We start from the raw sequence: 22,653 nt of genomic DNA, 5'->3' as shown, positions 1-22,653 counted from the left end.
GCAAGATACATTTAGAAAAGCATGCGGAGGGGGGCGGGGAACCATCACCTTTGCCTCCTGCTTGCAGGCTTCCTGGACCTGGAAGCATCTGACTATTGTCGAAGTTCTCAAATTTGGGTTCCCAGATTATGTTGGACTACAACTCCCACCATCCATAGCAACAAGCCATTGTGAGTGGATGATGGGAGCTGTAGTCCAGCAATAGCTGGGGATGCTGAGAACCTCTGGACTATCAGGGAAAAACAATATTTGGCTTGGCCTCCTACTGTCCTGTTGACAGAGGTTTGATCTGTAGAAATCAGCAAGTGCGGCTTTATGTGGCATGAAGCTAAATACATCACCGGTTCACTTGCGGCAGATCAAACTTCTATTAAGTAGTCAGCAAGCCTACAAGCTCATCTTTCTTGGAAGCAGCATCCTGTTCTTAAAAAGGCTATTATTTAGGGCTATCTAAGAGTTAAATGAACTGAGCTCTGGTTCCTAGAGAGGTATGAGAATTTGAGGGAGGAAGAGATGAAACCACGAACAGGAAATGAAGCTCCCAGTTGCCCCCCCGCCGCCCCCCTTCAGCCTGGACAATCTGGACTGTGAATGTCTTTTGGCTGGTGGAAACCAGACGTGGGAAAAGTGAGGTAAAGGGGCAGGAGGTGATCACTATTTTGCAGGGAGGGTGAGGTGGAAGGTCGATGTTGCAGCAAAAGTAGGAGAAAGAAGCAGCAACTTGATGGAATTGGGAGGGAGGTTGGGAATTGGAGAGGTGTGGCTGTACCGTAGTGGCAGAGCATCTGCTTTGCATGCAGATGGTCTCGGGTTCAATTCCCAGCATCTCCAGGAATCTCTCTCAGCCCTGTCTTGGAGAAGCCCGGGAGGGAACTTGGAACCTAGATGCTCTTCCCAGAGCGGCTCCATCCCAGGAACATCCTACAGTGCTCACACATGTAACCTCCCATTCAAATGCAACCAAGGTGGACCCTGCTTAGCAAAGAGGACAATGCATGCTTGCTACCACAAGACCAGCTCTCCTCTAGTTTTCCCAGGTTGGGCTGGGAAAGACTCCTGCCTGGAAACCCTGAGAGCTGCTACTGCCAGTCAGTGCAGAGAGAGGAGAGCTGGTCTTGTGGTAGCATGCATAACTTGTCCCCTTTGCCAAGCAGGGTCTACCCTGGTTGCATATGAAAGGGAGACTAGAACTGTGAGCACTGTAAGACCTTCCCCTCAGGGGATAGAGCCGCTCTGGGAAGAGCAGAAGGTTACAAGTTTCCTCCCTGGCAGCATCTCCAAGATAGGACTGAGAGAGATTCCTGCCTGCAACCTTGGAGAAGCCGCTGCCAGTCTGTGTAGACAATACTACTGAGCTAGATGGACCAATGGTCTGACTCAGTTTATGGCAGCTTTCTATGTTCCTACGCAGGCAGTGCTGAGCTAGATGAACCAAAGCTGATTAACCAAAGCTCTGTATAAAGCAGTTCCCTATGTCCTTGTGTAAATCAGTTCATGCTAAGGAGAAGATATGTCCACCAGCCTTGGACACAGCTTCACAGTGGCAATCTGAAAACATCATTTTCCTTTTGTTCTTTTTCTGACCCAATATAAGGCAGCTTCCAATGTTCCGATGTTCAGCTTCCGAAATAGAAAGTTTTGTCCCCTTTCTCTTTTTGTTACAGCTGTCTGCATCTTTCCAGGGAGAGGCTTATCTTGGTCATCAAGCATGAGGATGTTTCGGCACAAATTCTAACCCCAGCTTTGTCTGTGCTTTTGGAATGTCGCTTGTCCCCGCGGAACTGACCTGTTGAAACAAGCCAGAGGCAGGGCCAAACCTTTCCCACACGCATGCAGGAAGATAGTAAAATTTGGTGGTTGTGAAAGACCAGAATTCACAATTCAGCTGATTCCAGATAGTCAGTGGCTACCGAATATGGGCCAGTGGCAACTAAATGTCTCCAGTCTGAGGCTCTAGTCAAACCCTTTCCAAGACTGAAAATGGAAGAGACCAAACCTGTAGTGTCTACTCCTGGTGAGGGACTGGAAGGTTCCGGAAAGGACAGGAGCAGAGGAGAAGTTCTGAGGTGGGTGGTCTCGAAAGAAGTGAAACGGGAACCCCAAGAATGGTTAGTCCAGCTCTGGGGAGTGAAGGAGGAGGCTCTGGGAACTGGCACAGAGGGCGAGCGTCAGTGTTTCAGGCAGTTCAGATACCAGGAAGCTGATGGCCCGCGAGACGTTTTCTGCCGCCTCTGGGACCTTGGCCACCAGTGGCTGAAGCCAGAGAGACGTACCAAGGAGCAGATCCTGGAGCTGATAGTTCTGGAGCAGTTCCTGACCATCCTTCCTCAGGAAATGCAGAGCTGGGTGAAGGAACACATTTCCGAGAGCTGCTTGCATGCCGTGGCCCTGGCGGAGGATTTTCTGCTCAGGCAGCGAGAGGCCAAGAGCCAAGAAAAAGAGGTGAGGGTCCTTTAATCTAGATAATGCCAAAGGACCCCAAAGGCCTTGGTAAAGACAGGCTGATGGTGATCCATCTTCATGGCTGTGGCCTTCTTTACTTCTCACTTAGGTAGACATTCATTCATTCATTCATTGGATTTCTATACTGCCCTTCCAAAAATGGCTCAGGGTGGTTTACAAAGAGAAATAATAAATAAATAAGATGGATCCCTGTCCCCAAAGAAACATAAGATAGACACCAGCAACAGTCACTGGAGGTACTATGCTGGGGGTGGATAGGGCCAGTTACTCTCCGACTGCTAAATAAAAGAGAATCACCACGTTAAAAGGTGCCTCTTTGCCAAGTTAGCAGGGGTTAACTTGTGAGGAGTAAGATCATATTTTCCTGGTTATACTTGCTATAAGCAGGGGAAAATCAAGAGGAGGATGCCAGCCTAATATCCCTGCCAATTCTAACCCACTCACATCTGCCATTATTATTATTATTATTATTATTATTATTAATTCGATTTCTATACCGCCCTTCCAAAAATGGCTCAGGGCGGTTTACACAGAGAAATGAAGATGGCTCCCTGTCCCCAAAGGGCTCACATTCTAAAAAAAACAAACACAAGATAGACCCCAGCAACAGCGCCACTGGAGGGATGCTGTGCTGGGGGTGGATAGGGCCAGTTACTCTCCCCCTGCTCAATAAAGAGAATCACCACAGTAAAAGGTGCCTCTTTGCCCAGTTAGCGGGGACTTGTGGGGAGGTTTTAATTTACCTTTTCCCCAGCGGGACTCTTCATGCCAGAAGTAACTTCAGCTGAAAGAAAAGTAATTGGGGAGGATGATAGGGGAGAATCAGCAGGGGTGGAATTAATCCTCCCCGCTATCTCCCTGCAACCCATGATTGTAGACCTGGTCTACTTATGCAGCAGAATGAAGAATGGACTTGTGCCACTTCAGGTAAGAGACAGAGTTTTTGGATGCTCTATTATGTGAAAACCCCAACAAGTAGAAAAGTAGCACATCCAGGGGGAAAGGATCTAGCTCCACTCTCTCCTTGCAATGCTAATTTTCTATTTGGAGAAAGGGTGGGATATTTTGATTAGGTCTATAAAATCATCCATGGGGTGGAGAAAGTGGATAGAGAGAAATTCTCCCTCTCACATAACACTAGAACCAGGGGTCATCCCATGAAATTGATTGCCAGGAAATTTAGGACCAGCAAATGGAAGTACCTTTTCACACAACACATAATCAACTTGTGGAATTCTCTGCCACAAGATGTGGTGACAGCCAACAACCTGGATGGCCTAAGTGGGGTTTGGATAACTTCATGGAGGAGAGGTCTATCATCGGCTACTAGTCCGAGGGCTATAGGCCACCTCCATCCTCAAAGGCAGGATGCCTTTGAGTACCAGTTGCAGGGGAGTAAGAGCAGGAGAGAGGGCATGCCCTCAACTCCTGCCTGTGGCTTCCAGTGGCATCTGGTGGGCCACTGTGTGAAACAGGATGCTGGACTAGATGGGCCTTGGGCCTGATCCAGCAGGGCTGTTCTTATGTTCTTAAACATCTGTAGTTGTATTTTCTGTCTTTAAAAAATTGTAAGCCACCTTGTGAAAGCATAGGTCCTCTTTTACATAAATACAAAATAAGATTTGATGTGATTCTACCACCTGGAGTGATAAATTCCATTCTGCTCCAAGAAGGGCCTCACTCAGTGATGGAGCACCTGCATGGGGTCCAGTGATGGAGCACCTGCTAACTGGGAAAAGAGGCACCTTTTAACGTGGTGATTCTCTTTATTTAGCAGGGGGAGAGTAACTGGCCCTATCCACCCCCAGCACAGTACTTCCAGTGACTGTTGCTAGTATCTATCATGTTTCTTTTTAGATTATGAGCCCTTTGAGGACAGGGATCCATCTTATTTGTTTTATTTCTCTTTGTAAACTGCCCTGAGCCATTTTTGGAAGGGCGGTATAGAAATTGAATTAATAATAATAATAATAATAATAATAATGGGGAAAGCCCCAGGGTCAATCTTTGGCATCATTGGATACAACCAGGAAAGATCCCTGTTTGAATTGCTGGAAAGCTGCTGCCAATCAGTGTGGACAGTGCTGAGCTAGACTCACAAAGGTCTGATTCAGTAAGAGGCAGGTTTTTTTTGGTATGGCTATGTATGTTCATAATTCTGCCAACTTATTCCCACCTAGTCCTGGTTTCTTGCTCTTTATTTCAACAAAACAAACAACAACAAAAGATGATAATGATCCATATAAGTAATTACATAGTCAATTAAAAAAGGGGGAAACAGGCAAAAAAAGTAGCAAAAAATCCCTTAATCATTTACATAGTTTATAAAGGTAAAGTGTGCCATCGAGTCGGTGTCAACTCCTGGCGACCACAGGGCCATGTGGTTGTCTTTGGTAGAATACAAGGATGGGTTTATCATTTCCATCTCCCGCACAGTATGAGATGATGTCTTTCAGCACCTTCCTGTATTGCTGCTGCCCGATATAGGAGTTTCCCATATTCTGGGAAACACACCAGCGGGGATTCGAACCGGCAACCTCTTGCTCGCTAGGCAAGTTACTTCTCTACTGCGCCATTAGGTGACTGATCTTGTGGTGGCAAGCATGAATTGTCCCATTTGCTAAGCAGGGTCTGCCCTGGTTTCCATTTGAATGGAAGACTACATGTGTGAGCACTGTAAGATATTCCCCTTAGGGCGTGGGGCCACTCTGGGAAGAGCACCTGAGGTTCCACGTTCCCTCCCTGGCATCTCCAAGATAGGGCTGAGAGAGATGCCTGCCTGCAACCTTGGAGAAGCCGCTGCCAGTCTGTGTAGACAATACTGAGCTAGATAGACCAATGGTCTGACTCAGTATATGGCAGCTTCCTATGCTCAATCAAACCCCCCTGAAGAGTAAGTCTAATATTATTCCACCCGTGAAAGTGGAAGCAACAGAGAGTTAGATGAGGCCAAGAGCTCTCTCCCATGCGCTGTGCAGGTGCCTTCACTGCTCCACTGCCTTTCTAGAAGAGGTTGAGGAGGAGGGAGGTAGCTGATGTGATTTGGGACTGAGCAATTCACTTGGGGTTGTGCCCCATGTGGGTCACCCCATATTGAGGTCCCTAGCAAGTCAGGGTTCCATATATTAGGAATATACGCATCTTGTTCTGTTGTAGGGATGGACCCAGCCTAGGAAATTGAGATCTGGGGATGCGTGTTTGCCAAGAGATGTGTGGTTCTCAGCTTTAACTGGGCACTCACTGCCATTTCAGGTGCCAGAGCTGCTTGGAGAAGTGAATGGGAGTGTCTTGAAAGCAAGCCAGGCTCCATCAGGCACTGGACAAAAGCAACCCTTCAGTGAAGTCAAACGGGAAGAGAATGCTCTTGTGTTCGGTAAGGATTTGTTGTGTCCCAATTATGCCCTAAAGTTCCTAGGCAGACTGAGGGTTTTTGAAAAAAAATGCTTCTTATAAGTTGATGCGCTGGTGATGCAATACACATATTTAAGATGACTCCCAAGTATTCCTTTAAGGCCTTCAAATTTATTACGCAATAAATTTGAAGGTCTTAAAGGAGTAAGCATGCTTCTATAATCCTCAGGATTTGCCCCTCCAAAGGCACATTATAACATTAAAATGTACAGTTCTTTCCATCATGGAGTCATTTCCTTCATAACTTCATGGAGGAGAGGTCTGTCAACGGCTACTAGTCAGAGGGCTATAGGCCACCTCCAGCCTCAGAGGCAGGATGCCTCTGAGTACCAGTTGCAGGGAAGTAACAGCAGGAGAGAGGGCATGCCCTCAACTCTTGCCCGTAGGTTTCCAGCGGTATCTGGTGGGCCACTGTGTGAAGCAGGATGCTGGACTAGATGGGCCTGATCCAGCAGGGCTGTTCTTACATTCTTATGTTCCAGCTTTCCAACTCTTGAGGTTGGAGGTTTGATTCCTGCTGTGGGAGGGTGGTGGAGGGAAAATGTCCCTTTCAGTGTTTTCTGACTAATCATTTTTATTGATTTTCTTATGCATAGCTAAAACCAAACCCAGAAATAATTTTTCCACCTTGTGAGTGACTTATTAGTGAATCAATAAAATAAAATAAAAAAAACAGCAACAAGGACAATTAGTCAGGGGCCTGCACTTAGGGTCAATAGGAGCCCCCACTAGCTTCTGGGCCTTGCAATGAAGAACACTGTCCTAGACCCCTCAGCCTGGATTTGGGACAGCTTGTGAGTGCAGCGGAGAAGCTGCTAGGGAAATGGGAGGCCACAGGCTGGAGACAGCAGGAAGACCCCTGCCTGTGAGTAGTAAGAGTTTAGTTAGACGTGTGAGGGAAGTTACTCTCCCTTTATTGTGTTGCTTGGATCTGAGTTGCTTGGTTAATGAAAACCTTCCTCTCTCTTGCAGTCTGCTCTTTGAAGAGACAATTGTCCTTTTTGCATACTCTTGATTTTCTTTTAATCTAATAATAAACCCTCATTGCTGAAGTGTGCTACTCTTCATTTGGGGTCTGCCTTAGTAGTGATAGGGCCTTGAATTAAGAATATGCTCTGGGGTGGCTCTGGCATCATAAGAACTCAGGGCTGCAGTGCAGGTGGTCGCCTGACCCTAAGATCAGCCCTGACAGCATCTGAGGTCTTTAAGCAGTGTGTCGCCTTTAAAGGTAAAGTGTACTGTCAAGTCGGTGTCAACTCCTGGTGACCACGGAGCCCTGTGGTTGCCTTTGGTAGAATACAGGAGAGGTTTACCATTGTCATCTTCCGTGCAGTATGAGATGATGCCTTTAAGCATCTTCTTATATCACTGCTGCCTGATATAGATGTTTCCCATACCAGCGGGGATTCGAACTAGCAACCTCTGGCTTGCTAGTCAAGTCATTTCCCCGCTGCGCTAGTTGTTCCGATATTCTGCCCATCAGTTAAATCGGTGTTTCCTCTCAGGGAGGAGAGCAGGTCTTGTGGTAGCAGGCATTAATTGTCTCCTTTGCTAAGCAGAGTATGTCTTGGTTTTTCTTTGGATGGGGGACTACATATGAGCACTATAAGATATTTTCCTTAGGGAATGGGGCCATAGCTTAGTGGAAGAGCATCATGCAGAAGTTCCCAAGTTCACTCCCTTGCATCTCTAGGTAGGGCTGGGAGAGCCACTGCCAGTCAGTGTAGACGATAGCTCAGTGGACCAATGGTCTGACTTGGTATAAGGGAGTGTTCTGAAGCTGCTTTTCTTCCCCATGTGATGTTAACGATCACAGAAAGGACAGGCCTTCTCTGTCGTGCCCCAGTTTATTTATTATTTCTCTTTGTAAACCGCCCTGAGCCATTTTTGGAAGGGTGGTATAGAAATCGAATTAAGAATAATAATAATAGTAATAAGATGGAAATTTGGGGCAGCCTACAAATTTGAAAAATAAATAATAAACAAGCTTCTTTCTTTATTTCCGGAGGAAAAGAGGCATGTGAGAATAAGAACAAGCGGGGCCCTCTTGAAGAATCTTTGGAACAAACAGAATGTCAAGAGTTATCTGGACGAACTGAATATCAAGAGTCATCAGAACAAGCTACATATCAAGAGCTAGGAGAAAATGATGAGGACCCAGCGGGACCAAGGAGGCTGCAGGGAAACCAGAGAGATGAGTGGATGGATGAATCCACTGCTGGCGAAGAAAATGACTTCCTTGAAATTGCAGATCCACAGAGATCATGCAGGGGAAAGTGCAGGAAGATTTGCAACCTGTGTGGGAAAAGTTTCAGTTACAACTCCAGTCTGAAGAGACACTGGAGAACCCACACAGGGGAGAAACCTTACAAATGCACATACTGCGGGGAAAGGTTCAGCCAAAACCCCGTCCTTGTTCGACACCAGAGGACCCATACGGGAGAGAAACCATATAAATGTCCAGAGTGCGGGAAAAGGTTCTCTCAGCGTCAGCATCTGATCACGCATCAGATAATCCACACTGGAGAGAAGCCATACAAATGCTTCACTTGTGGGAGAAGCTTCAATCGTAGCCAGAATCTTATCCGGCACCAGAGAATCCACACCATCGAGCCATTGTATTAATGCCCGGACTGCGCAGAAAGCTTTAGCAACAAGCCCAGCTTTTTTGCACACCTCAGAATACACATAGGACCGAAATGCACATGAGAATACACATAGGAATGGAATGATAGTCACACGGGCTGACATGATGCGCAGTTCTTAGGAACATGGAGTGACTTGTAGCACCACTGCTGCCGAGATGGAAACAACAGCTCTCCCCCACCCCCACCCTATCAGCTGGTCGGTAGGCGAATCAATCAGGATAAAGTGATTTGACCGGTTCTGGATGGGGTTGCACTCCCTTCGAAAGAGCAAGTGCTCTTAGGAGTAATGCTAGACCCGGCTCTGCTTTGGGATACTCAGGTGGAGGTGGTGGCCAGAGGTGCTTTTGCACAGCTGTGGCAAGCTGTGCAAAAATCCCCTTTTCAAGAAGTCAGATCCAGCCACAGTTAAGAACATAAAAACGGCCCTGCTGGATCAGGCCCAAGGCCCATCTAGTCCAGCATCCTGTTTCACACAGTGGCCCACCAGATGCCTCTGAGAAGCCCACAGGCAAGAGGTGAGGGCGTGCCCTCTCTCCTGCCATTACTCCCCTGCAACTGGTATTGAGGCATCATGCCCCTGAGGCTGGAGGTGACCCACAGCCACCAGATTAGTAGCCATTGATAGACGTGTCCTCCATGAAGCTGTCTAAGCCCCTTTTAAAGCCACCTAAGCTGGTAGCCATCACCACATCCCATGGCAAAGAATTCCAGTTACCCACACCCTCGTCTCGCCGCGGCCGGATTAACCCATGTGCTGACAGTTGATACAAACCAAATTCACAGTCAGAGTCATGTTAAAAGAAGCAGGAAAGTAGGTTCCACTTTCCAGTACTAGAAAATAGTTCTCCTTGGAACTACTTGTTTCCTGTTCAGATCAACTGGGGAATTTGTGATGAATTGCCTGTGGTTTTTCTTCTGTGCGTTTATCTTTTTGCTCTTGTTTTTAACAACGTGCTTTTTAATTATTTTATTTTAAAAAAACTTTTGCATTGGTTATGATGTTATTTTTTAACTTATTGTAGATCACCTTGTGAGGGACCTATATAGGGATGTGCAAGGGCTGCTTCTGTACCTGCTGGGGGGGTGGGGAGCTGTTCCCTTCAAAAGCAGGAAAGGAGCTCCTTACCTGCTCATCCCTGCCCTGCCGCTTTTCTGCTAGTGGCACCTACTCTCCAAATGGCCGTGCAGGGCTCCAGTGCTGTTCCCTGCAGCCTCCATGCGGCATCGGCAAGCACATGGCTGGCATGCCTGTGTATGACCATGTGCGTCCTCACACTACATGGAGGCTGCAGGGAACCGGGCTGCAGCCCCACACGGCTGTTTGGAGAGTGGGCGCTGCTGGTGGGGAAGCTCCTTACCTGTTTTGGAGAGAACTGCTCCCCTTCCCATCGAGCCAGTCCAAATGCCGGCGCCTGAGCCGGTTCGGTGCTTCTCAGAGGAGACGCCAAATTGTGCACATCCCTAGACCTATGAGTGAAAAGTGGTTTAAAAATCTCAATCTCTGTGAATAAATAAATCCTGGTTTCTTTCATTATTTTTTCACTGCCTTTCTTTTATAGTGAAATATCATTCATTCATTCATTCATTCAATTTCTATACTGCCCTTCCAAAAATGGCTCAGGGAAATGATAAATAAATAAGATGGAACCCTGTCCCCAAAGGGCTCACAATCTAAAAAGAAACATGATAGACACCAGCAACAGTCACGGGAGGTACTGTGCCGGGGGTGGATAGAGCCAGTTACTCTCCCCCTGCTAAATAAAGAGAAACACCACTTTAAAAGGTGCCTCTTTGCCAAGTTAGTAGGGGTAACAGCACTATATTCACCAACAATGTGGGAGAACATCACAGTGGAATACAGCAATATGGCAACAATGTTGTCTGGATTCTTCCTAAAAAATGAATGAACAAAGGGGGTCATTCCAGAGAAAAAGGCTGGCATGGAAGCAGCTGGAGAAAGGAACAGAACAAACAGTGATGGAACCAGAGTTCAGTAACCAACACTCAGACACAGGACAGGTTCACACATAACGAACCGGTGGTTCAAGCAGCCCACTGTAGCTGCAACCTGAAATTGGCATCTCAGGCAGTCACATATCTCAGTTTGCTGGAAGTAGCAGAATTGAGCCAGAGGTACGTCCCCTGCCTGGGCCTCCCACCGAGACCTTGGATGCTATCCCAGCCTGGCAGGCTTTCCCTGTGTCATCCACTTTTCAGCCATTGGTCCCAATTGCAAAGGGGGATGGCTCACCGGGAACAAAGCAGGGGTTCATTGAGAGCGTGGATTCAAATGGAGGGCGACTCTAAGGTGGAGAATTACTAGGGATGATCATCCAAGCTCAATTATGGGTTACGCATCTAGGTTTCCTGCTGTTATAGGGCGGGTTCACATGATCATAGACAGGTGGGTAACCGAGGTGACAAGTAGGATCCATACTATGTGTGAATCCACCCACACTAAGAGTACAAGAAGAATACTTCAGTGTCTAGAATGCTCCAAGAAGCTTCCCACCGAAAACTAGGTTTTCTTCTTGAACAGTACGCTAGTTCACAAAATCGTAAATCAGATAGGACATGCCCCCTTCAGGAGCTGTGCACACTCCTGATCTTTGGCTGTGTTCACAAAAACCTAGAAAAAAACGGGGAACACGGGTAATAGATGCAAAAACAATTGATTGATGGTTGGGGAGAGTATTTAACTCCCAAGTTTAAGCACCATATATTAAGGAGCATAGCATGTCCGAGCAGGCACGGTGGTGAGATCAATCAGAGTGTGAACAAAGGACAACATGTACTCATTCTGTAATGAAGCAATTAGCCTGTGAGGAGAATGATATCTTGCCAAAGAATCAGATGTCAGGAGATCTTGGCTTGTTGTCCACACCTGTAAATTTGGAGGCTGCAGAATTGTGTCATAAGAACATAAGAACAGCCCTGCTGGATCAGGCCCAAGAAGGCCCATCTAGTCCAGCATCCTGTTTCACACAGTGGCCCACCAGGTGCCTCTGGGGAGCCCACAGGCAAGAGGTATGTGCATGCCCGCCCTCCTGCTGTTGCAATACCTCTGCAACTGGTATTGAGAGGCATCGTGCCTCTGAAGCTGGAGATGGCCCACAGCTGTCAGACTAGTAGCCATTGGTAGACCTGTCCTCCGTGAATCTGTCTAAGCCCCTTTTAAAGCCATCCAAGCTGGTGGCTATCACCACATCCCATGGCAAAGAATTCCATAGATTAATTATGTGCTTTGTGAAAAAGTACTTCCCTTTGTCGGTCCTAAATTTCCCCGAAATCAATTTCATGGGATGACCCCTGGTTCTTGTGTTATGTGAGAGGGAGAAGAATTTCTCTTGCTCCACTTTCTCCACTGCGTGCATGATTTTATAGACCTCTATCATGTCTCCCCGCAGTCGTCTTTTTTCTAAATGAAATAGCCCCAGATGCTGTAGCCTAGATCCATAAGGAAGGTGCTCTAGGCCCCTGATCATCTTGGTTGCCCTCTTCTGCACCTTTTCCAATTCAACAATGTCCTTTTTTAGATGTGGTGACCAGAATTGTACGCAGTACTCCAGGTGTGGCCGTACCATAGTTTTGTATAAGGGCTTTATAATATTAGCATTTTTATTTTCAACCCCCCTCCTAATGATTCCTAGAATGGAATTCGCTTTTTTCACACTGAGACGATGCTTTCAATCATCCATATAGTTAAAAGGCTTTGACAGGGGGCTGACTGGGGACAAGAAGAACCCAGGGAGCTAAACTGAAGCCCCTACCCCAGGAATGGACAAACCTGGCCCACCAGCTGCTGTTGAACTACAACTCCTATCATCCCCCAGCCTAGGGATGCTGGGAGCTATAGTTCAACAACAGTCAGGTTTGCCCACCCCTGCCCCTCTGCAAATTGCTAGTTGCACAAAAATAGACTGCTCAGAAAAACAAAGTAAACTCCTCTCCATCAGGATTGCCTGTGTATTGGGCGCTGCTTCCTCACTCTTGGGACCCCAGCCTGTGCCCCTGATTTTTCAAGTCCACAATTCAGCAATTTGCCTCCAGACAAAGGAACTGCTCACCTCCCTGTTCCTATGCTCACATTTCTTCTGGATCCTTCGCTTCCAGGCCTCACTGTGCACTGCCCCCTTTCCTTTTAGATTGTGAACCCTTTGGGGACAGGCGACCATCTTTATGTATTTATGTATTTTCCTATGTAAACTGCTTTGAGAACTTGGGTTGAGGAGCGGTATATAAATATTTGTTGTTGTAGTAGTGTGAGGCATGTTGGTTGCTCATCAATAGATATGAGATGAGGCAGAGGTTGGAGGAACAGCGAGTGATGCGACGATGTGTCCCTCAGGGAAGGCGGAAGCAATGCAAGTGTGCCATGCACAGGGATGGATGATTCAGGGAACTGTAGCACATCCCTTTTCAAGACCAACCCTTGCAAGCTTTGGAAGTGATGTGGGATGCAGGAGGAGAAGGGAAGGTTGCGGACGGGGGGAGGGGGGGCTTCTCTTCTCATGTTTCTTGCAAGCTTTGCAAGGAATGTCTGGAGAGGAACTCCTTGCAAAGCTTACATGGGTCAGATCGGTCCTGAAGAGAGACTCCGATGGAGGTGGCAAGAGTAATCTCACCCACCCTGCTGCCACCCCAGTAATCCGCCACCTGAGGCAAGCACCTTACCTTGCCTTGCAAAAGAATTGCCCCTGCCTATGCAGTCTGTAGAAACGCTGGTGGTGGGAGGAGAAGGGGGGTGGGATGGGGTGGGGTGGGATTCCCTCCCTATGAAAGTTTGCAATGTCCTCCTCAGACAGAATGATGTCCCTTCCGCACCCCCCACCCCACCACTTTCAAACAGTGGCTGACATCCAGGCAAAATTACTCCCGAGCAGTACTACTGAGAACTTCATCTGGATGTCAGCCAATACTTCACTGGGCCATGATGGCAAAGAGATTTAGGAAAAGAAGAGAGAGAAACAGACTTGCAGCAGTGGAGGTAACACAAGGTACACGATATCCGTCCTGTTTATATTTCCTGTTCCGCTGCTTCTCCCCCATGTTTGCAGAACATCTGCGGGAAATCTGAGCAATTTTTGTCCTGGGGCCAGTCTGTGTAGACAATACTGGTCTGACTCAGTAGATGGCAGCTTGCTATGTTCCTTCTGCGTGCAAAGATGTTCTTCTGCTGAGCTACATCCCTTTCCCAGATGGAATTTACCATACCGGGGAAGGCAAAGCTAGAAGAGTGGCTCTTATACAGGCAGTGGGAGACATAGGAAGCTCTTATCCTGAACCAGACAACAGCCCATCCCGCTCAGTATTGTCTACACTGACTGGCGGCAAATTTCCAGGGTTTCAGGGGCCTTTCCCAGCTAAATTAAAGGATGAAACTGGCAAAGAGCCAATGTGGTGTAGTGGTTAGAGTGTTGGATGAAGACCGGGGAGACCCGAGTTCAAATCCCCATTCATTCATGACCCTCACTGGTTGACTCTTGGTCAGTCACTTCTCTCTCAGCCTTACCTACCTCACAGGGTTATTGTGAGGAGAAACATAACTATATACACCACTCTGGGCTCCTTGGAGGAAAAGCGGTATATAAATGTTTTTTAAAAACAAAAACTTGTGCATGCAAAGCAGGTGCTCTACCACTAGGCTGCGGATGCTTCTTATGAACAAAGTGGACCGGGTGGGGCGGGGCGGGGGGGGGGAGACACAAACCAATTAGCTCTCAGAAGCCTTAAGTCTCCCCCCCAGTTTCTACCAGGGAGTTGCAGCCCCTCCCTCCTGTTCTAAGCCCTTTCTTCAGCCTGAATGCTGTTGACTTTAGGTTTGATTCTAGGTCTGAAGGAAACTGAAAGGGTTCCATAGTTCAGCCATTAGGAACAGGGACTCCGTAAACACCACCCTAAGTTAACATTTTGGTCCCAGGCAAATCCATTTCTGCACCATGAAAACACAAACCCGTATCCTGCAAAATGTGTATAGTATGCAAATTGAAGACATTGACACAAACCAGTCTCACTTAGCATAGGAGCCAGCATGGTGTCGTGGTTAGAGTGCTGGACTAGGACCGGGGAGACCTGAGTTCAAATCCCCATTCAGCCATGATGCTAGCTGGGTGACTCTGGGCCAGTCACTTCTCTCTCAGCCTAACCTACTTCGCAGGGTTGTTGTGAGGAGAAATTCAAGTATGTAGTACACCACTCTGGGCTCCTTGGAGGAAGAGTGGGATATAAATGTAATAATAATTTATTCTGGTTTTGCCAGAGAGAATGATTTATTCTCATTCTCTCTCCATCCCCTTCATCTGCACACACACACACACACACACACACACACACGCACACACACACACACACACACGAGGCTCCTCCTTGTATATATAATGACCTTACATATTCTATACTGAATGGTCTCAATGTTGCACAACTCTGTTTCTGCAATTTTTGCACTCAGGCAAGGGAACTCCTGCGAAAGTGCGCAGACATTTGGTCCCCCCATGGGCATGATGCTGCATGGTAGGTCAGCCAATCTCTCTCTTTCTCTCCTTCATGTAAAGGCTTGTGACTGAAGCCTTCTCCAGGGCAAAATAAATCTACTGTTTCTCTTGCGTGTGGATTTTCCTATGGCGAATGAGCTGGAGGCTCTGATTAAAGCTCTTTCCGCAGTCCGCACACTTGTATGGCTTCTCTCCGGTGTGAATCCTTTGGTGCCTGATGAGATTTGTAGCCTGATTGAACCTTTCCCCACAGTAGGAGCACCCGTATGGCTTCTCCCCTGTGTGAGTCCTCCAGTGTCTCTTCAGGTTGGAATTATAACTGAAGCTTTTCCCGCACACGTTGCAAATCTTACGGCTTTTTTCCTTCTGTGTCCTCTGTGGGTCTGTGATTTCAGGGGGCTTGCAACTGGTCAAGGAAGCAGCTTCATCCCCCCGGTTATCTGTTTGGGTTGCCTTCAGCCATTTGGGCCCATCCTGATCGCCAAGGTTTGCCACAAGCTCCTGGTGCCCTGGAATAAAACCATGAGAACATAAGAAGAGTCATGGAATCACAGACTTTTAAAGATGGAAGGGATATTGGAAGTCTTCTTGTCCAGCCTCCTAACACGGATGGAAAACTGGTCCATCTATTCATTTTATTTATTATTATTTATTTATTCGATTTTTATATCGCCCTTCTGAGCTGGCTCAGGGCGGTTTACAATTAAAAAACAGAAATCATTAAAAACAATTAAAACAGAAATACAAATATAAACACCAATTTAAAAACATCTTTAAAAACAATTAAACTATCAAAACAATCTAGCTTAGTATTGTCTGCACAGACTGGCAGCGGCTTCTCCAAGGTTAAAGGCAGGAGTCTCTCTCAGTCCTATCTTGGAGATGCTGCCAGGGAGGGAACTTGGATCCTTCTCTTCCCAGAGCAGCCCCATCCCCCAAAGAGTATATCTTACAGTGTTCACATGTAGTATTCTCCCATTCAAGTGCAAACCAGAGCAGACCCTGCTTAGCAAAGGGGACAATTCACGCTTGCTACCACAAGACCAGCATTAACTGAGCATTAATTGCCCCCTTTGCTAAGCAGGGTTAGCCTTGGTTTGCATTTGGATGGGTGACTACATATGAGCGCTAGCTGGTGTACGCTATTCCCCTTAGGAGATGGGGCCACAGCTCAGTGGTAGAGGATCTGCTTTGCATGCAGAAGGTCCCAGGTTCAACCCCGGCCATCCCGACATAGGGCTGGGGAAGACTCCTGCATGAAACCTTGGAGAGCCACTGCCAATCAGTGTAGAGACAATACTGAGTTAGATGGACCAATATTTGGACTCGGGAAAAGACACTTCCTATGTGGCAATTTGTTAGTGTTCTGGAGGGAGTTGCAGACCTAAGGGGCTACAGGACTTCACTGCAACATGTGATGCAGAGTAGAGGGATAGAGCTTGAAGTTCGTACCCAAGGAGTCAGTATCCCCTTTACTCTCCTTCTTGGTTTCTCTGCCAGAATGCCTCTGCAGGTTTTCAGATGAAGCTGTTTTAGGAACAGGGACATTCATAGTCACCACATGGAATAGCTCGGGCACCTGAGATGAGAAAAGAGTGTATTACTCAAAGCAGAGTGTATAAATCTATGGACAAACATGATAAGAAAGGCTTTTTTGCCTGCCCGAAGCTAAGAAAGCACCATATTTGACAATAATGTATCTCTCCAGCCTATCGGAATGGTAAGGCATCCTTTACACAAGAACCCTGCTGACTGGGCAAAGAAGCGCCTTTTAAGTGGTGGCTCCCTTCTACATAGCAGGGGGAGAATGACTGTCCCTAGTCAGTCCTAGCACAATCTCCCTCCAGGCGCTTTCCAGATTGCACCCTTCGACAGTGTCACTGCGTGTCTGTTAAGTGTCCTTCCGTAATGCCTGTGTTTCGACACTGCAGTCCCTGAGCTGTCAGCAAGGTGGCGTTCACATTTCCGATGCCTTCTTTTGGATTCTATCCTTGCATTTTAGTCCTACAGTGTTGTATGTGCGTTGCCACGCACCCCTGCCCCCCCCCCAAATCTGTATTTTTCCATTGTAGGAGGGTTGCACAAGATATTTATGTTTTCAAAATGATCCTGCCAAGCCGAAGCATTTTACTGCTGAACAGCCTGTCATCTGGAAAGTGCCCAGAGGCTGTTGCTGGTGTCTTCCTTATGTTTCTTTTCAGCTTGTAAGCCCCTTTGGGACAGGGAACTGTCTTATTCCTTTTTCTTTGTGAGCTGCTTTGAGAACGTTTCTGCTGAAAAGTGGGATAACAAGTATTTTGAAGAAGAAAAAGAAGAGCCCAGCTGGATGAGGCCAAGCTCTGTCTAGTCCAGCACCCTGTTTCCCACAGGGGCCCACCAAACGCCTCTGGGAAACCAACAGGCAGGAGATGAAGGCACATCCCCTCTCCTGCTGTTGTTCCCTTCCCTTGCAACTGGTCTTCAGAGGCATCCTGCCCCTGAACCTGGAAGCAGCCTATATCTATCCAGGCTAGGAACCATTGGGAGACTTGGCCTCCATGAACTTCTTCTAATCCCCTTTTAAAACCAGCTAAACTATTGCTCATGGCCCCATCTTGTGGCAGTGAATTCCACAGATTAATTATGCATCGTATGAAGAAGTCCTTCCTTTTCTCCATCCTTAATCTCCTGGAGCATTTTCAGACAGCAGGCTTTACCATGGTTTTACTGTGAGGGTTTACTGCGAGTTCAAATTTGCCCCCCCAAAAAACCTATCGCAAAAAGAGGATTTTTTTTACCCTAGACATAAACTGGGCTAGGCTCTAACAGGAAATGAAAAACCTGGACTGTGTGTGAAGTGCTCCCCGATAGCTCGCAGGGACTTTGGGGTAAATCTGGTGATATGTGAATGCACACTCTCCATTCTGGAAGAGAAGCGAGCTAAAAGCCCCTTCTGGAAATGCTCCAGGCAGTCAGCTTCAGTGGATGACTGCCTGCCATTTCTGGCGTTGTGGGAGAAAAGTGTTTCTCTCTCCACTTTCTCCACACCATGCATGACTTCATCAGCCTCAGTCACGTCTCCCCTGTCTTCTAAACCAGGGCTGCACAACACTGGCCCTCCAACTGTTTTGGACCACAACTCCCATCATCCCCAGCCACATTGGCCAACAGTCAGGAATGATGGGAGTCGAAGTCCAACAACGGCTGGAGGGCTGAAGCTGTGGTGCCCTGTTCTAAACTGAATGTTCCCTGCCAAGGACAGCCCTCTTGCTCCCTCACCTGTTGCTCCTGTCTCTCAAAGTCTTGCTGCCTCCGCAGGAAATCTTCAGCCAGGGCCACTGCCTGGGCACAGGTCTCAGGCCAGCTTCCCTTCACCCAGCTCTGCATCTCCTGGGGCAGGATAGTCAGGAAATGCTCCAGGATCAGGAAGTCCAGGATCTGCTCCTTGGTGTGTCTCTCCGGCTTCAGCCACTGATGGCAAAGGTACCAGAGGCGGCAGAAGGCCTCGCGGGGGCCCTCAGCTTCCTGGTAGCAGAACTGCCGGAAGTGCTGGCGCTGGGTCTCTCTGCTGCTCACGAGCGCCTCCTTCGCTTTCCCAGAGTTGTCCTCCCTGCTAGAGACCCCGGGGGCCTTTCTGTCGAGCCTGGGCAGGGGTTTGGTACCCTCCTTATGGGTCAACTGCTGACTTGGGGCAACCCTTCCCTCAGTGGGGCTAAGCACGTCCTTACTGTCGCCTTGTGGCACAGTCTCCCATGGTGGCAAGTTCCCCCAACCAGAGGGAGAGGCTTGCATTGTCCTCAGGAACTCCTGCCACTGGGCTTCCCAACGCTCCGACAAGCCCTTGCCCAGATCCTGATCAATCTGTTGCGTCGGCCGCCTTAAATATTGCCCGATGGTCCCCACTTGGACGACACGAGGGGCTTCCCCTGCCCTCCTCGGTTCCTCAACCAATCGGGATCTAGCAGGCGCTTCCTCCTCCATTTTGATTATCATCTTCATCCTCTGCTTTCGCATAGGCCGAGATTCCTGACTGTGGCTAGATGCTTCTTTCTGCGTGGTAGCCATGTTCCCCCCGCCACCCTCAGAGGGATTGGTGTAGCCAAGTCCAACACTTGTTCCTTTTGACAGACGTAGGAGAAACAAACAGGCAACAGATTTTGGCCTAAGAAGTCACCGCAAAAGGGATAGCCTGCAGGACGGACAGGGTTCTCCTGGCACTGTAGAAAAACAATGTCTTTCCTCATACATCAAGGGTCATTTGTACCTGACAGAGAGAGAAAGAGGGAAACAGGTGTCAAGAGGAATTGAAAAGGCCAAACTGCATATGATGGTCACCCATGTTTTAAAGTGAAACCTAGGAAGCTGCCTTATACTGAGTCAGACCACTGATCCCTCTAGTTCAGGCCTGCTCAATTTAGGCCCCCCAGCTGTTTTTGGACTACAACTCCCATAATCCCCAGCCACAGTGGCCAATAGCCAGGGATTATGGGAGTTGTAGGCCAACATCTGCAGGAGGGCCGAAGTTGAGCAGGCCTGCTCTAGTTTATTGTCTACACTGATGGGCAGCAGCATTTCCAAGGTTTCCTCCGGCCCTCCATAGGGATGCCACGGATTGAGCCTAGGATCTTCTACATGCCAAAGAGATGCTGTACCCCTGAGCTAAGGCCCAATCTTTAAACAAACAGAGAGAAACAAAGCCTCAAATCACTCACCCCTAAATTATATGTATGCATTTATTTATTTTAGCTATTAGGTTATTGTTACATCAGTCCATCTAGCTCAGTATTGCCTATTCTGAATGGTATTGGCTCTCCAGGGCTTCAGGCAGGAATTTTTCTCAGCCCTACCTGGGTGTTTTCCACATGGGGCTTTTAACTTGCATCACCTCCAGAATGGAAGGTGTGTGTTCACACAAAGTCACTCTGACCCCTGGACTTCTGGGCTGAAGTCCAGAGCTTCCATAGCCCCTGGGCCCCACCACCAATCCTCTTTAGTCTGTCCTGGGTGGTGTGGTCGCCCGATCGAGCATGATGATGCTTAATTTGCAGGGGAGGGGGTGGGCCTCCAAAGGCCTTTAGGTCCAGGCTCCAAAATTACCTAGGTGCACCTCCGAGTTCACATATCAGCCAGATTCACCCTGGAGTCCCTGTGTGCTATTAGGGAGCACTTCACACATGATTCTGGTTTTTCATTGCACCTTAGAATGTTGCCCGATTTATATCCGGGGTTAAAAAAATCAACTTTTTGCATTGGGGTGTTTTTTTTTTGACAACTTCCAACTCACAGTAAAGCCTCGCAGAAAATTAAGGTAAAGCCTGCTGTGTGAAAAACACCCTGGAGATGCCAGGGATTATTATTATTATTTATATTTTCTATCCTGCTTTTCCTCCAAGGAGCCCAGAATGGTGTACTACATGCTTAAGTTTCTCCTCACAACAACCCTGTGAAGTAGGTTAGGCTAAGAGAGAAGTGACTGGCCCAGAGTCACCCAGCTAGTCTCATGGCTGAATGGGGATTTGAACTCGGGTCTCCCCGGTCCTAGTCCAGCACTCTAACCACTACACCACGCTGGGTACAGATTGAAACTGTACCCTTCTATGTGCAAAGCAGATCCTCTACCACTGAGCTACATCCATCTCCCAAAATGGGAGAGAAAGAAAGAATGGAATCCTCCTTAGACTTACTATTTACCTTTCAGTAGCCTCCCTCCTCCAATACTTTTCTCTCTGCCAAATTCACTATTGGTTTTGGAGCGTGACTGAGGATAAAAGCATTGCGGGGGTGGGGGGACAGGCTGTGGGGAAGTTAAATGGGGTGCAAAGTGGGTGCACGCACCTGCCCGCTCGCTTTATATGGGATTGGGTCTGCTCCTGGCACGTGTCGCTCGAGTAGATTCCGGACAGACAATAAGGAAATACTGCTCCACACCGCACATAATTAGCTTGCAGAACTCATTGCCACAAGATGTGATGGCCACTGGCTTAGATGCCATTTCAAAATGTTTCAGACAAAATCATGGAGGAGGAGGGTTCTGTTGACGGCAATCTGCCAAGATAGCTAAGTGCTACCTCCAGGTTCTGAGGCAGTGTGGACCTCTGAATAGCTGTTGCTGAAGAGGAAGATTGAGAGAGGACTGCTGACTTCATGCCCTACTTGTGAGGTTTTCTGGAGGCATCTGGATGAAGAGGCGGTGAATGAGACAGGAGTTCAGTGATAAAAACATCTGCCTTGCATTCAGAAGATCCCAGGTTCAAGGCCTTGCGGCATCTCCAGGTAGGGCTGAGAACACTCCAGTCTGAACCCTGGAGAGCTGCTGCCAGTCAGTGTAGACAATACTGAGCTAGATTGACCAGGATGCTGGGCCTTTAGACAAATCTAGCGTGGCTCTTCTGATGTTAGGAACATAGGAATATAGGAAGCTGCCAGATACTGAGTCAGACCATAGGTCCAACTTGCCCAGTATTGTCTTCACAGGCTGGCAGCGTCTCCAAGGTTCAGGTAGGAATCTCTCTCAGCCCTTTCTTGGAGAAGCCAAGGAGGGAACTTGGAACCATCTGCTCTTCCCAGAGCGGCTCCATCCCCTGAGGGGAATATCTTACAGTGCTCAAACATCAAGTCTCCCATTCATATGCAACCAGAGCAGACCCTGCTTAGCTAAGGGGACAAGTCATGCTTGCTACCCCAAGACCAGTTCTCCTCTCCGGTTCTTATGCTCTAAAAAGAAAAGGGCATAATTGGGCCAGACACTTTAAATCCTATTTATTACAAGAGGAAATTTAAGCAGGACTTTGAAATGTACAAAACTCTGGCTGGATCGTGCCTAAGGGCGTGCGATTCAGAAACGGTAGTACAGCATTCAGAATTTTGCACCAAGGAAATCCAAATCTGCACCAAGAATACCCAGGTGCTCTGGTGCTGTGACCAGAGTAAAGTGGATAAACTGTTCAGAAAGCTAATGCAAAACTGTACACATTTATACTGCTTCATTATAAATAGAAAGCTGATGCACATCACCGCCAACCGAAACACACACAGCTCCTTAACTTCAGAAGTCTCATAGGCACTGCTGCTGCCCCAGCAGTTGTAGCCGCCCCGAGCGGGTATAAATATTTCAAATGAATGAAATGAATGAAGGCATGCACGCTTCCAAACCGAATTTCATCATCATAAGGACTAGTAACTTGCTTCGAAGTTTCCCTAAGGTATTTGTACAGTTTAGGCAGCAAGAACAGGAATACAGTATTCTAAGTAATGATAAATGCTTATTATCCTTGCACCTGATCCAGAGCACTATACTTGCACGGATCCCACCCCAGCCTGAAATCGCCCCTATGGTTTTACAGCACTTGATGGAAAGTTGTTAAAAGGTGGGCTTCCTAGAAAACATCACTGCTCCTCCAAAAAGAACTATTTCTACAAGAACCACCCCTCCCCCTTCTGTAGTGTTGCACCTTTAATTCGTTTATCCCTTCGCGCACCGGCCTCCAGCTCCTCTCCAAGGCAAGTTTTTGCACTTTCCTAGGGATCAGTACAGGAAGATAGAGGCAAGATGATTGACATCTTTCCCCAGGCATCCGCTCCTCTCTCCAAATTTCTTTTTGTTGTTATTTTGGTCTTCCTCTCTAGGAACCAGAGCTCTGTGGCTCAGTTCACCGCTCGTC

At 47.7% G+C, this 22,653-nt stretch overlaps 3 protein-coding genes across 4 annotated transcripts in view; 2 read left to right on the top strand and 1 right to left on the bottom strand.

Moving 5' to 3' along the window:
- Positions 1 to 550: 550 nt before the first annotated feature.
- LOC128342677 (zinc finger protein with KRAB and SCAN domains 1-like) lies at positions 551 to 10,053 on the top strand. 2 transcript variants are annotated; one of them, XM_053290358.1, is made up of 4 exons: positions 551 to 632; positions 1,665 to 2,442; positions 5,716 to 5,836; positions 7,889 to 10,053. In XM_053290358.1, exons 2-4 carry the CDS (start codon positions 1,981 to 1,983, stop codon positions 8,497 to 8,499), a joined length of 1,194 nt encoding a protein of 397 aa, XP_053146333.1. In that variant the 5' UTR covers positions 551 to 632; positions 1,665 to 1,980; the 3' UTR covers positions 8,500 to 10,053. The 2 variants fall into 2 exon arrangements, with proteins under 2 accessions (XP_053146333.1, XP_053146332.1); XM_053290357.1 differs by having other exon boundaries at positions 7,883 to 10,053.
- A 4,694-nt stretch (positions 10,054 to 14,747) lies between these two features.
- On the bottom strand, positions 14,748 to 22,648 carry LOC128342703 (zinc finger protein 184-like). Its single transcript, XM_053290450.1, has 3 exons — positions 22,444 to 22,648; positions 16,466 to 16,592; positions 14,748 to 15,522 (listed from the first exon to the last, which is right to left on the bottom strand). Exons 1-3 carry the CDS (start codon positions 22,564 to 22,566, stop codon positions 15,110 to 15,112), a joined length of 663 nt encoding a protein of 220 aa, XP_053146425.1. The 5' UTR covers positions 22,567 to 22,648; the 3' UTR covers positions 14,748 to 15,109.
- LOC128342587 (tigger transposable element-derived protein 1-like) overlaps positions 18,274 to 22,653 on the top strand; it is a 35,665-nt gene continuing 31,285 nt past the window's right edge. The window contains exon 1 of the mRNA XM_053290018.1: positions 18,274 to 18,475. Coding sequence (XP_053145993.1) covers positions 18,404 to 18,475 — 72 coding nt within the window. The 5' untranslated portion in view covers positions 18,274 to 18,403. The remainder of the gene's footprint in view (positions 18,476 to 22,653) is intronic.

This window comes from Hemicordylus capensis, chromosome 2, assembly GCF_027244095.1.
Source record: "Hemicordylus capensis ecotype Gifberg chromosome 2, rHemCap1.1.pri, whole genome shotgun sequence".
In the NCBI taxonomy this organism is placed as follows: domain Eukaryota; kingdom Metazoa; phylum Chordata; class Lepidosauria; order Squamata; family Cordylidae; genus Hemicordylus; species Hemicordylus capensis.
The sequence above is the reverse complement of the archived record's forward strand: the minus strand, read 5'-3'. Positions and strand labels throughout refer to the sequence as shown.

What these genes read in the sequence shown, in the direction of transcription:
- LOC128342677 (XM_053290357.1), top strand. Translation starts at nt 1,981, where the DNA reads ATGGAAGAGACCAAACCTGTAGTGTCTACTCCTGGTGAGGGACTGGAA. An exon ending in CCAAGAGCCAAGAAAAAGAG is followed by an intron (nt 2,443 to 5,715) that starts GTGAGGGTCCTT and finishes CTGCCATTTCAG; the next exon opens with GTGCCAGAGCTGCTTGGAGA. An exon ending in AGAGAATGCTCTTGTGTTCG is followed by an intron (nt 5,837 to 7,882) that starts GTAAGGATTTGT and finishes TTATTTCCGGAG; the next exon opens with GAAAAGAGGCATGTGAGAAT.
- LOC128342703 (XM_053290450.1), bottom strand. Translation starts at nt 22,566, where the DNA reads ATGCCTGGGGAAAGATGTCAATCATCTTGCCTCTATCTTCCTGTACTG. An exon ending in AAGGGATAAACGAATTAAAG is followed by an intron (nt 16,593 to 22,443) that starts GTGCAACACTAC and finishes TTCTCATCTCAG; the next exon opens with GTGCCCGAGCTATTCCATGT. An exon ending in AGGGGATACTGACTCCTTGG is followed by an intron (nt 15,523 to 16,465) that starts GTACGAACTTCA and finishes GTTTTATTCCAG; the next exon opens with GGCACCAGGAGCTTGTGGCA.